The following is a 12,160-nucleotide window of genomic DNA, read 5'->3' as shown; positions in this document are numbered from 1 at the left end:
ATTAAGAGTACTAGGACATATATGTTATGATGGCATAGGAAAGTAATTGGAAGTGTTTTTGAAGGTCAATACTCCTGAATTTAGGCAGTTCTGTGGGAGGTCAGCTGTGGAGATGGGAGAATTGAAGACCAAGTTTAGAGCCAAGACAGGCCTCTGGAAAGGAGTCCCAAAGGGTGGAGAAGACAGAATGGGAATGGAAGATCCTAAAGTTAAACTCATCTAAGGTCTTGGAGGTATAGTTTTGCTTAAGCTAGGGGTCTGCACCTGACTACAGTTGCAGGTGGGGTGGGGAGAGGAGTAATCTTTTGTGAAAATCATGAGTAAAGTGACTGTTACATCATTGGCAAAGCTTCTAGCAGAAGTCAGTTAGTGAGTAACTTCTTGGCATCTGCATCCAAGTAAATTTTAAACATCTAGCCATAGCACAGAAACAGAATTCTTTCTTTACAATTTTATTTACAAAATGTATTAAAACTTTGTACAATACCTCATGGCAATGAGGCTCTGTAATTTATGCCCACACATGCAATTTACCCTTTTATAGCCATTAGTTTGCTTGGCAATTTTTCTGTTCACTGAAGTACAGCTTTAACAACAAAAAGAAAAGAATTGGAAAAAAAAATCCTCAAGTGACTACTGCCAAACTCCCATAGCTTGAAGTTAGTAGCAGAAATTTGAAGCAATCAACGTTTTTTTTAAACATGCAAGTTTTTTTAAAAAATAACAAACCAATTTACCCGCCTCTTCATCTCAGTGAAGTTTCCTCTCTGAAAAACTGATTTGAGTTAATAAACATACATTTTTCTTTATACAGTGCCTATGAAAACGTTTGTGTGTAGGTTGGTTGGTTTGTTTTATACAACTTCGTGTTCACACAGCGTGAGCTTCCTGCGCTGGGACATTATAGCATTTATAAGTTGAAAATCACAGTTTCATGAAAACAAAACAAAACAAAAACACAACAGCCTTCTTTTTTTGTTCAATACCATTTGAAATTTGATAAGTGAGTTGTTTGCTTATGACACCATTTTTGGAATGAAAGTTTATATTACACTTTTCTGGAAACATTTCGTTGGAACGATACTTCTTCCTTTCTTTTCTGAAGACAAGAGCAAATATGCAGCGAGTCAACTAAGCATCTAAGGGTCACACTTGGGAAATGAATGCGAGCTCCTAGTTTTTGCAGTCTGGAAACTTCCCAATGCACGTTACTGATGAGAGAAAACTACTGAACTACAGGAAGCATACGTCGTTATATAGGAGGTAATTAGTGAGTGGAGACTATTTCTTCGGACTGTTCTGATGATGCCAACGGCAGGTATGCAGTTAGTTACTTGATAGCCCATGGAGCAGTGGAGCGATCTGAGAGAGTCAATAGAGAGACTGCTCCAAGCAAGGATCTGGAAATGATGCTGAGGCCCTCAGATTAGCAGTAGGTTTGGGAATGCATTTTAGTCTTTGCAAACTAGAAAAGGACACATGCAGTCCGATGGAGAGCCATGGGCGGTAGCAGGCAACAGCTAGTAGGACAGACCTAGCAAGAGTAAAGTCAGACTGAGAACTGTGGTCTGAACCTGCTATCCCGCCTTGCAATGCAGTCCTGTCTCCGTGGTGTACACTTGAAAGGCATACTTAGCAGAGAAAGCCGAGCTAAACACAGTGTTGTTTCTGAGATACTCTAAACACATCTGGGAGTATAGGCAGCATTTCCCTCACCTCAATGCTAGATACTCAGCTCTATTGACTTAAAATGCACACTGAAGCAAGAAAAACAGATCTGTGAGCTGAAATTCCAGGCTCCTTGGAAAACCCCGGGATCCACTTTAGGAAAGCACCAAGAGGTATCCTGATAGTGCCCCGTCCCTTGCTACACACAAAGTCAATTTCGAAAGCTCTGTAAATCTCTTCATTGAGTGGAAAGTTATCAAAGTGTTTTCACAAAACCATTTCGAGAACACAGAGAAGTCACTGTTTAGTCCCTTTTCCAAAGTGTTTGAATTTTCTTAAGTGTTGCATTTACATTCTAAAGATATACACATTTCAGCAACATTGAAAGGAAATAGGGTGCACAGAACATCACCACCAACAGGAAATACCAAAAACATCTGGTCAGCAGATCCTAGAAGAAATGCCAGTCCGTCTTCCCAAACACTGGGAGACAGATTTTTTCTTTTTAATCAGGAAGAATTAATTCTTTTAGCTTAGATGGGCCTCTTTGCTGAATTGGAATTTAAATGTGTGTGTGTGTGTGTGTGTGTGTGTGTGTGTGTGTGTGTATTAAAGAACCTGGTGTTTGTATACTCTGCAGTGGTATCAAAGAATGGCTTTTGTTGGATTGACTTAATAAGATTTTTTTTTCGCATACTGGAATCTTGCATGTCCATTTTTTGTTGGTTTTTATTTTAATTATTTTTTTCAAGCAAAGCAAAAAAGATTTCAATGATGGTTTGCATTGTCGCGAGTCTCAGAGTGTTCCATAAGGCACTGAAGGAAAAAAAAATCAGTTTTTCCTATTGAAAGGTCATTGCACCATCAGCAATATTCGTGTCATGCCCGACACCAAGGAGAGTGAAATCTGGCTCAGGATCCTTGAAGCAGCCACGTTTTCGGTGATTTCCTCTCATCACATGCCTCCAGTGGGAAGGGATCTGCAAAGGCAAGGGGATATTTAAAATTGAAGGGGCCTCCTATTAGGAATTGAGAAGTTTATAATGGCTCAGTCTATCTTGGACAAAACTATGGCTGTTTTCTGAAATTGACATTTCTGGGGTTGCACCTCATTTATTTGACTGACTTTAGGTGACAGGTCTGGTTACATTCTCTACTATATGTATTGTACTAAGGAATATGCAGGTGTTGCATGCAGTTTAATTCAAGGTTTTAATCACTTATGATGTAGGTATACCAGAAAGTTTCCATGGCATTTTAATACAGATATTCACGAGAACTAAAAGAGTGTATTCTGATTGCAGAACCTGTGACAAAGAATTGTTCACCCAGGACAGAGGGTAAACAGTGTTCTATGGCTTACTGAATTGAAATCCATTTTAACTGTGAGAAGAAAATATTTTGCTTATTGCTAGAAAGGTGAGCAATTGTTTCTCTTAATACCTACAACCTTAGTTATTAAAGTCTGAAAATAGCACTGGGACTTTAAAGAGACAGCAGATTCCAGGAAGAGGCCAGAGCAGTGATACCCATGAAGGGGACTTGGCATCAATGAGGTCTTTGCCCTGACATATAGGCCTGATTGAAATGCTGATAGTGTCTTCTTTTTGGAGGCACTAACTAGTGCAGGGGATTCATTTGCCCCTGACTCTGAATACTGTAGGACACTTTCTTACCTCCTCTTCAAGTTTACATCCTCTCTTTATCCTTTCATTCTACACTAATGAAACATTTCTTTTTCTTCTAATCTAACACTGAATTTTATCCCAAAAGAATGACAAAATTATGATCTGCCACTGGTCCTGGAGTAAAAGTATCTGTAAGAAGAATTTCCAATATGTACCTGAAGGCCAAAAGCATCCAAGGAGGGTAGAATAAGACTAACATGAAAGTAGACAAACGTCTTCCTTGTCACCCCTAAGTCCTAAGTCATATCTATCGCAGAAGCTTGGAGAAGTTTCGTATCTGGCAGAAAGATCAAAGTCTCCTCCTGTCTCCCCAGTGGGCATGGGACATCACTAACTAGCGGCATGACTTTGGGAAAGGATCCCAACCTCTCAGTGCCTCTGTTTCCTGCTTTCAAACGGGGTCAAATGAACTATTACCACTGAGGTAAAAGTCCCTTGGGAGAAAGAACATCATCACCTTGATTATCCAGAATGCTTTTTTTTTCTATTTAACATAAAGTGAATTCTTTTAAGCAGAAAAATGTCTCCAGTAAGCATGCCTATGCATAGGCTTCTGAAGGAAAGTGGATCACTTTGAAAATGGGCTGCATCAACAAAGCTAATATTTTTAGGATGACTAAACAGAAAACTCCTGCAGGAAAAATGAAAATCTTTTCCCCTAACTTCAGGCATCTTGAGGTCTTGTAAAGGACAGAGATTTCAAAAATATTTTTGAAGAAACCAAAGAAGCCAGAAGTAGTTCTGAACTGCAATTAGGAAATTAGAAATAATTTCCTAAAACAATTAGCACAGTCAACCCTAGGGTGCAGTGAATCTGGAGCACTTGATGGGCAGTCACCTGCCAAGGCATGCTTGGGAGGATACACTTCCAGTGGCTGGTCAGTAACCCAGAGAGGCACCAGGTAGTCAAGAGGCTTTCTTCTCCCTAGTGGGAGCTAAACATGGTCTGAGACCAAGGCACATGTTCCCACAATAAGTCCAGTAATCTTGATGTGACTATCACCCATAGAAAATGAGAAACAACTCCCTCATCTTTCAAGGATACCCTTTTATTAACCAGATTTCACTAGACCGTATTTTTGCAGGTGATTTGCCCTGAGTCATTTTTCCTGAACAATTACTGGTACTATAAACCCCCAAGGTGGGCTCTGATAATTAGTAATAGAAGTAAAATCTCAGGGTACCTCTTGACGTCGGTGCCCCTGGATAGACCCTGACAGATTTAGGCCAACTCAGGTAACTGGAAGCCTAATAACTAGGTAACAAATTAGAAGTCACCAGGAGATATTCCAGACCTTCTTGAGAAATAAAAGATGAATGGGTGAAGATCTCACTCTTCACTTAACCAACATTCCCCTAATGTCACATCACCAAATTGGCTGAGGACAACAGAGAAGTTTCAAAGCAGCTTGCTTTATGCCTCTTGACTAACACAAGTGAGGTTTTCCTGGCATCGTATGAGGCTTTTGCTTCTTGTCTGGAGACTTTGTACAGGCTTGGAGGACAGATTTGTTTGCAGACGCTCTTCCTAAGCCTTCTTTCACCCTGGAGATGGTTGCCAAGGTGCTAGGTAATTGGGCTGTAACCACATTGGCATTGGAGTCTATTAAAATGTGACTGTTGCCTCAATTAGCCTGAATTTTGCTTCACAAAAGTGAATCAACTCAGATGAGTAAAGGAAAGCCAGAAGTTGTGGCATATTAGTTTCTGAGATTTTCCCCTCAGGTTTGATGTTCCAGGCCTCCACTTTTGGATGGCAACATTATGTCCTAACAAAGGTTTGCTGACACAGTTTCTTTCCTTTAATTTCCTTTGATTTCCTCCCTCCCTCCCTCCCTCCTTCCTTCCTTCATTCCCTCTTTCTTTTTTCCCCTCCCTCCACCCTCCTTCCTTCCCACCTTCCTTTCTTCCTCTTTCTTCCTGTATCTCTATCACTCTTTCTCTTCCTCCCTCTTTTCTTCCTTCCTTTCTTTTATTAAGTTACATTCTCTGAGATTATTTCCTCTAGAATCTTTCTACTCCTGGGACCAGCAGCATCTGCATGACCTGAGAGTTTGTGAGAAATGTAGACCCTCAGGCCCCATCCCAGACCTGCTGGATCAGGATCTATATTTTTATAAGGTTCCCACATGAGTCACATGCACACTAATGTTTCATGAATACTGCTCTGGGGCTTTAACAAGAGTCTGAGGCTGTAGTAATTGGGTAGTAGGGACATAAATTCTCAGATGGAATAGTTGATAAAAAGAGTCTGGAGGTCATGTCACCCTGAGCCTTGATATAATCCTCAGAAAGATTCTTTCTGGGGAAAGTAGGAGTGATTGAATATTCAATCTTGTGTGGAGTGCATAAGGAATGGGGCATATGGAGGCTTGGTGAAGTTCCTCAAGACGTTTTTTGTGGACAAGTGGAACAGAAACTCAAGATCTGCTCTCCATTTGACAGGATCCCATTAGGATTTCAAGTTTCCTGGAGGACATCAGGCCATGGGTGGTTAGAAGTAGCATGGTTTAGCAAAGATATGGCTATAGGCAGAAGAACGGCTGGGTTCTAGTCCCAGAACTGCCGCTACCTAACTGTGTTGCCTTGAGTAAGTCACTTCATGGGCTGGGTCTTACTGGTAACTGTCTGATCCATCTTATCTCAAATGAGCCAATAGATATGAGAGCACTTTGATGACTGCTACACAAATTTAAGGTGTATTATTTATTTGGATGCTAGCACCTCAAAATTTGGGATAATTAAGTTAGATTGAAATTGCTCATGTCTAGCAAGCATGTCTATGTGTTGGCTACAGAAAGAAAGTGGATCACTTTGAAAATGGATTATGAATCATGTATTGATATTATCCTATAAAAATGTATGCCCCAAATTGTAATGGGCCTATAGCACCTACTCAAGAGTGAAACATTTTAAGCACATTGAAACACTAAATGCTTGCATGCAAACAATGCAATTACAGATGAATCCATGTATTGTACATCCACCAATGCAATGGGAACACTGTCAGCAGATTGGTGCAGTGTGCTGAATATGTTGTGGCAAAAGGCAGGAAGAAAGAACAACCAGCAACTTCATTGGACAAAATGATGTTTTCCATGACCAAGACAAATTATTTATTTGAATGAAATATTATTTTAAAATTGGCTAAATGTAAATCCGCAATGTGAACTATAAGAAGGCCAAAACACAAATGCAGCCGGGCACGGTGGCTCACGCCTGTAATCCCAGCACTTTGGGAGGCTGACGTGGGCAGATCACTTGAAGTCAAGAGTTGGAGACCAGCCTGGCCAACATGGTGAAACTCTGTCTCTACTAAAAATACAAAAAAAATTAGCCGGGCATAGTGGCGCATGCCTGTAATCCCAGCTACGTGGGGGGCTGAGGCGGGAGAATTGCTTGAACCCGGGATGCGGAGGTTGCAATGAGCCGAGATCACACCACTGCACTCCAGCCTGGGCGATAGAGCAAAATTCTGCCTCAAAAACAAAACAAAACACCCCTAAAATCCCCCAAAACAAAACAACAACAACAACAAAACCCACAAATGCACTTGTAGAAATCCCAGCATATTGACATTTACTCATGAGGTCAAAATTGCCTAAAATAAGGGGTATGAAGTTGCTTATTGTTCTGTTCCACTTCAGATAGGCATTTTAGTGATGACAGATGCACTTTAAAGTAACAAGACTATATTCTTTTAAACAGGTCCAGAATAGAGACATTATTCAAATTCAAGCTTGCATTTGAATATGTCTGAATTATTGGTGGTGTTTGTAGTTGCCAGAGTCAAGGTGGCAACACTCAGCTTCATTGAAGTATGAATTAGGGCTTGGCTAGCAGCAGGGAGCCTAGACTGTCCTTTGATAGACACTTACCTGTGCACCAGTTCCAAGGAAGGGACAACAAAAGAACTCAAAGCTTAAGAAAATTTTCTCAGACTTATACACTGTTTACTTAAAAGAATCCCCTCTCCCTATGGAAGCGCTGTATTACTTGAAGTGGCAGTGTCTCACTTGTGTACCTAAACTTTTTTTTTTTTTGAGACGGAGTCTCTCACTGTCGCCCAGGCTGGAGTGCAGTGGCACGATCTCCACTCACTGCAAGCTCCGCCTCCCGAGTTCACGCCATTCTCCTGCCTCAGCCACCCTCGAGAAGCTGGGACTACAGGCGCCCGCCACTACACCCAGCTAATTTTTTGTATTTTTAGTAGAGACGGGGTTTCACCATGTTAGCCAGGATGGTCTTGATCTCCTGACCGCGTGATCTGCCCGCCTCGGCCTCCCAAGGTGCTGGGATTACAGGCGTGAGCCGCTGTGCCCTGCCCCTAATTTTAATATCTGTTCCAGAGCAGCTGCTTTCTCTACAGATGCACTGTCCAATACAATAACCACTGGCCATGTGTGACTACTGCACATTTGATATGTAACTAGTATAAGTCGAGATGTACCATAAGTATAAAATATACCCCAGATTTCCAAGATTAGCATGAAGAATGTAAAATTTCTCATTCTTTTTTTTATATTGAAAACATGTTGAAATGCTCATATTTTGGATATATTGGGTTAAATAAAATATATCATTAAAATTAATTTCACTTGTTTTACTTTTTAACATGTGACTACTAGAACATTTAAAATTGCACGCATGGCTCATGTATGTGGCTTGCATATGTTTTCTATTGAACAATGATGCTCTGGAGAATTGTTTTTCCTTTTGGGTCACAGACCACAATTTAATTACAACCATTCTATTAGGAAAGCACCGCTGCCTGACAAGAAAGCACAACCATTGTTTTCAAAGAATCAAATGGTTGCAAAGAGACAATGGTTTAAACAATAAACCAAACTAAAAAAAAAGAAAAAGAAAAAAAAGAAAAAAAGAGATTGACATACAGTAATGTAAAGCTGATTAGTTTACTAGACCTTAACCGTACCCCTAGATCTTAACACTCTCTGTTCCATACACGTTGTAGCCTTCTCTGTATGTAGCATAATTCTGAGTGTTGGTGGCAGGAGCAGGCTTAAAGTTTTGGGTGTTCTTTGTGAGTTTCATGCGTTTGGACTCTGCCCGTGATTTGTAACAGAATTCTATCAAAGCCACCATCATGGCCAGCCCCAGACCTCCGACAAGTATATAGAAAACGCCTGCCACATTGCTCAGGCTCAGAGCACTGGTCTTGTCCTAAGAGAAATGAACAACATGATTAGATCTTGGAGAAAACAAAGGCAATGGAACATTATAATATATTACAACAGTATAGGGTAGTTCTAAATTGTAAAATAACTAAACATTGATGTAAGTGTTATGACTCAATTCTGGCAACTGGCTAATGTTTTGCAATGACCAGCAAGATGGTAGATTGTGCCTCTGTTGACAGTCTTGATCCTCACCTAAATTTCCTTTCACCTTGACTCCTTACATCCCTTAGTGCCTCAAATTGATGTTCAACAATTAATAAAACAGCACTGGCCATGGGAATGAAAGAGTAAACACAAGCATAATTTATTCCTCTGCCAGCCTGGATAAACACCATTTGCCAGAGTTGAGCTGTGACATAATCTCTATAAATGTAACACTCTTTTCATTTGGGAACTTGAAGCACTCTTTCCCCTCTCTGCCCCGCAACACCCCTTTCTCCCTTGCTCTCCCTGTGACAAACTTTGTGAACAACTAGTCTTTAAGATACAACATGATAATATTAGAGGTTCCTGCTATTCTTATCTGAGGAGTTATTTTGCAAGGGTTTGCTTAAAAAGGGTTAATTCTCCTCTTTCCCCCAGTGACTGAGAAAACGCTCCCTTTGGAGATTGGCTGCTAAATCCTCATCCTAGTTAAAATCAGGGCAGCAAGTCTTTGTGTTGCTGGAACAAGGGCACAGCACAAAGAATTGGCTCCGTTACATTTTCCTGAGAGTTTAAGGAAAGTGTCAGGAGAATCCATTGGGTCCTAGATTGGCTCCATACAAATCAGAAAGCTTTTCCAGGAGGCTGATGATTTTTTTAAAAATCCAGCTCATTTTAAACTTTTACTCCAGGGAATGTAGAGAATAATTTTTAAAAATGACACTTATTTGCTTTCTTTGTAACAAGGGGGAAAAGTTGAGGAAGCCGGTCAGTGACTTTCAGGTCAAACTGTGCAAATCTGACTAAGCTATCTGCCTGTATGAAAAAGCAAAAACTGAACTGCTGAAAAATGGAAAGAAAAAAGTTGGTGTCTTGAGCCCTACCTTGAGGTAGGACACACCAAGGGCCAGGAGTCTTTCTTTGAAAAAGAAATAAAATAAAATAGCATTTTGTAGTCTTTTTAGAGGGAATGTAACCATTTTGCTGCTGAATGTAATTGAATGGAATACCCAAATTGTTAAGCCAGTGAATTTTGAGCATCTTATTTAAGTGACAACACAGTGAACAGATAATGGCCATTGCTGACACTCAACACTCTGGTTCAGCTGGTCTTGGTATCATTTAAATAATTAAAAGTAAAGACAATATGACCATGTCCTTCTGATACTATTTTCATAGAAGCCAGCCCTGTACTTGTTTACCTTAATAAAAGGTCCAATTGAAATTGAATTGCATTCAGAAACAGGGTGTAGGAATGCCTCATATTCACAACAACCTTGCAAATAGTCACTCTTTTAGGATGAATGACAGCTAGACAAGGAGTAATAATTTCTGTCACATATGAAATATTGGATTATCTCTTTAAGGAGGCTGGTGAGGCTATCTGCAAGGATGTTCCACAGTCCATTGGGAAATAGATCAATTTCTGGTAACCCTTCGTCTGCCATTAGATTTTTATATGTATGTGATATTTAACGGTGCGGTGGGGGGGGGGAGGTCCTTTGACATAGCCCATGTCAGCTGTGACAAGAAGAATAGTTTCATGTTCCATGTATTATTTATGTTTCACAAGAGTTATAGAATTCCCTGATGTGGGATGTAGAAAACCAGTAGCAAAATGGTTCATTGCACGGGGAAAATGAGTGGCATTTCATGAAATGAATTAACTGATACCACGATATTAGTCCAAAAAAAGGAAAGGCAAAAATTGAAACTAAAAAGAACTGTCTTAGGGGAGCGAAGGGGGGCAGGAAGGAGGCGGGGAAGAGTGTTTCATGCTTATCAATGTGATGTTACCCTGACAATGTATACCCTTAAGGAGCATGCGACTAAATTTTAAAAGTATTACGTACAGAGATTCAAATGACACCTTTGGAAGAGAGAAGTGTGACAGACTTAATGAGATTCGAGATCCAAATTAATGCTGAACTCAATACAACAGCAGCTGGCAGGAGGCTAATCATTCTGCTTACAGAGACCAGTCTTTGTTATTTATTCGTTTGACTGTTTTCAGATGGGATCGACATAATATATTAATAACCAAATGCATTTATAACTACAAAGTCTCTGACACTGTAAGAGGTTAAGAAAAAGTACTGTCACAAATAAATCTTTTTTTTTTTTTTTTGGTTGTTGTTGTTACTGTTGTTATATTTTCTCTTTGAACTTTTGAAATGTGAAATACAGTAAAACCCCCTTATAACACAGCTTATTATTTTATAACTTTGGAAATGTAATAGACCAGATGGAGTTTCCTAATCATAATAACAGTTCTATAGCGTCAACAATTGATGTCACATGGCAGGCCTCTGAGGCTGGCATTTGTCTTATCCCTTTAGCGCTGTTGTTATAAAGGGGTCCCACTGTGTCAGGGAGTGTGTGTTGGGAAGGAAAGCCATTTTAGGATAGAAAATAAACAGTGGGTCAAAATGTGATTGCTAATCAGTACAAAAAGACCTTCAGCGACTGACCTTACTCCCGGAGTCCTTGGCTCCACATTCCCCCTTATCGTACCACCATTTGTTTTTCAGCTTGTCTAAGATGCCTTGTTCACTGAGTTTCAATACTGCAAGGTTTACAGGCGTTCTTCACGTGGGAAATAACATAAATAACATTATATTATGTTATTTTATGTTATTCAAGCTTCAAACTACTTTAAAACTATAGAAAGCGATAAAGCAGGGGGCCCTGGCCACAGAGTAATTTTAGACACTGCAGGCAACCTGAGCATTACCTTATAAAAAGTTAACACTACAGCAACGCTATATTTACCAGGGCCTGCCCATATCGCTTTGAGTAATCGGCACACACTGTTAAATAATGAGGATAGAAAAAAAGGCACTCCTCAGATAGGCTGTGTGTGGTGAGGAGGGTCTCCCCTCAGGTGACAATCGTCGGCGGCAGCTTGCAGTAGGTTTGTGAAGGAGGTGTGTTAAGTTTGATCTAACTGGGTGTCTTGTTGTACTTCCAGACAGAAAGCAAATTTTATGGAGGAGTCGGGAAAAGGACAGACCCAGAAGGGGAAGTGTTTCCATATTGTGGACCGAGACAAATGGATAAATCTGAACAGAATTGAAAATAGATTCTACATAAATAACATGCCTTCTAATTAATTGTCCTTTATCACACAAGTCTGTTGCCCAGCTGAAAATGATCTTGGAAAGAACTGTACTACATATGTGTCCTTACTCCACAAACACGTAGTCTAAATTCTTTTGGACATACTGGTCTTAGTATTAAAGGTATATTGCGGACCTCCGTTTTGGATAAGGGGAGTATTTTCAACAATGTAAAAACTGGTCTACAAATTGTTTTTGAGTTACTGATTGGCTGTCCCTCTGATATGGCCATATGTCTGTGGTCAACTTAGATCACCAGAGGGCAAACCAGATTGTTTCAAAATAGATTATTAATATGGCAGGACCTAAACCAGCAAAATGACTCTGCCACTATTGGGTA

At 40.1% G+C, this 12,160-nt stretch overlaps 1 protein-coding gene across 2 annotated transcripts in view; it reads right to left on the bottom strand.

The window, feature by feature from the left end:
• Positions 1-436: 436 nt before the first annotated feature.
• The window catches only part of GRIA3 (glutamate ionotropic receptor AMPA type subunit 3), a 333,308-nt gene continuing 321,584 nt past the window's right edge, over positions 437-12,160 (bottom strand). Inside the window, exons 14-16 of one of the 2 annotated variants that reach the window (XM_030934741.1) lie at positions 11,173-11,287; positions 8,293-8,540; positions 437-2,648 (exon numbers count right to left, since the gene is read on the bottom strand). In XM_030934741.1, the coding sequence (XP_030790601.1) occupies positions 8,295-8,540; positions 11,173-11,287 (361 nt within the window). In that variant the 3' untranslated portion in view covers positions 437-2,648; positions 8,293-8,294. The remainder of the gene's footprint in view (positions 2,649-8,292; positions 8,541-11,172; positions 11,288-12,160) is intronic. The other variant, XM_030934742.1, reaches the window with a different exon arrangement.

Source organism: Rhinopithecus roxellana, chromosome 7 (assembly GCF_007565055.1).
Source record: "Rhinopithecus roxellana isolate Shanxi Qingling chromosome 7, ASM756505v1, whole genome shotgun sequence".
Taxonomy (NCBI): Eukaryota; Metazoa; Chordata; class Mammalia; order Primates; family Cercopithecidae; genus Rhinopithecus; species Rhinopithecus roxellana.
Note: the sequence above shows the minus strand (reverse complement) of the source record. Positions and strands in the feature narration are given on the sequence as shown.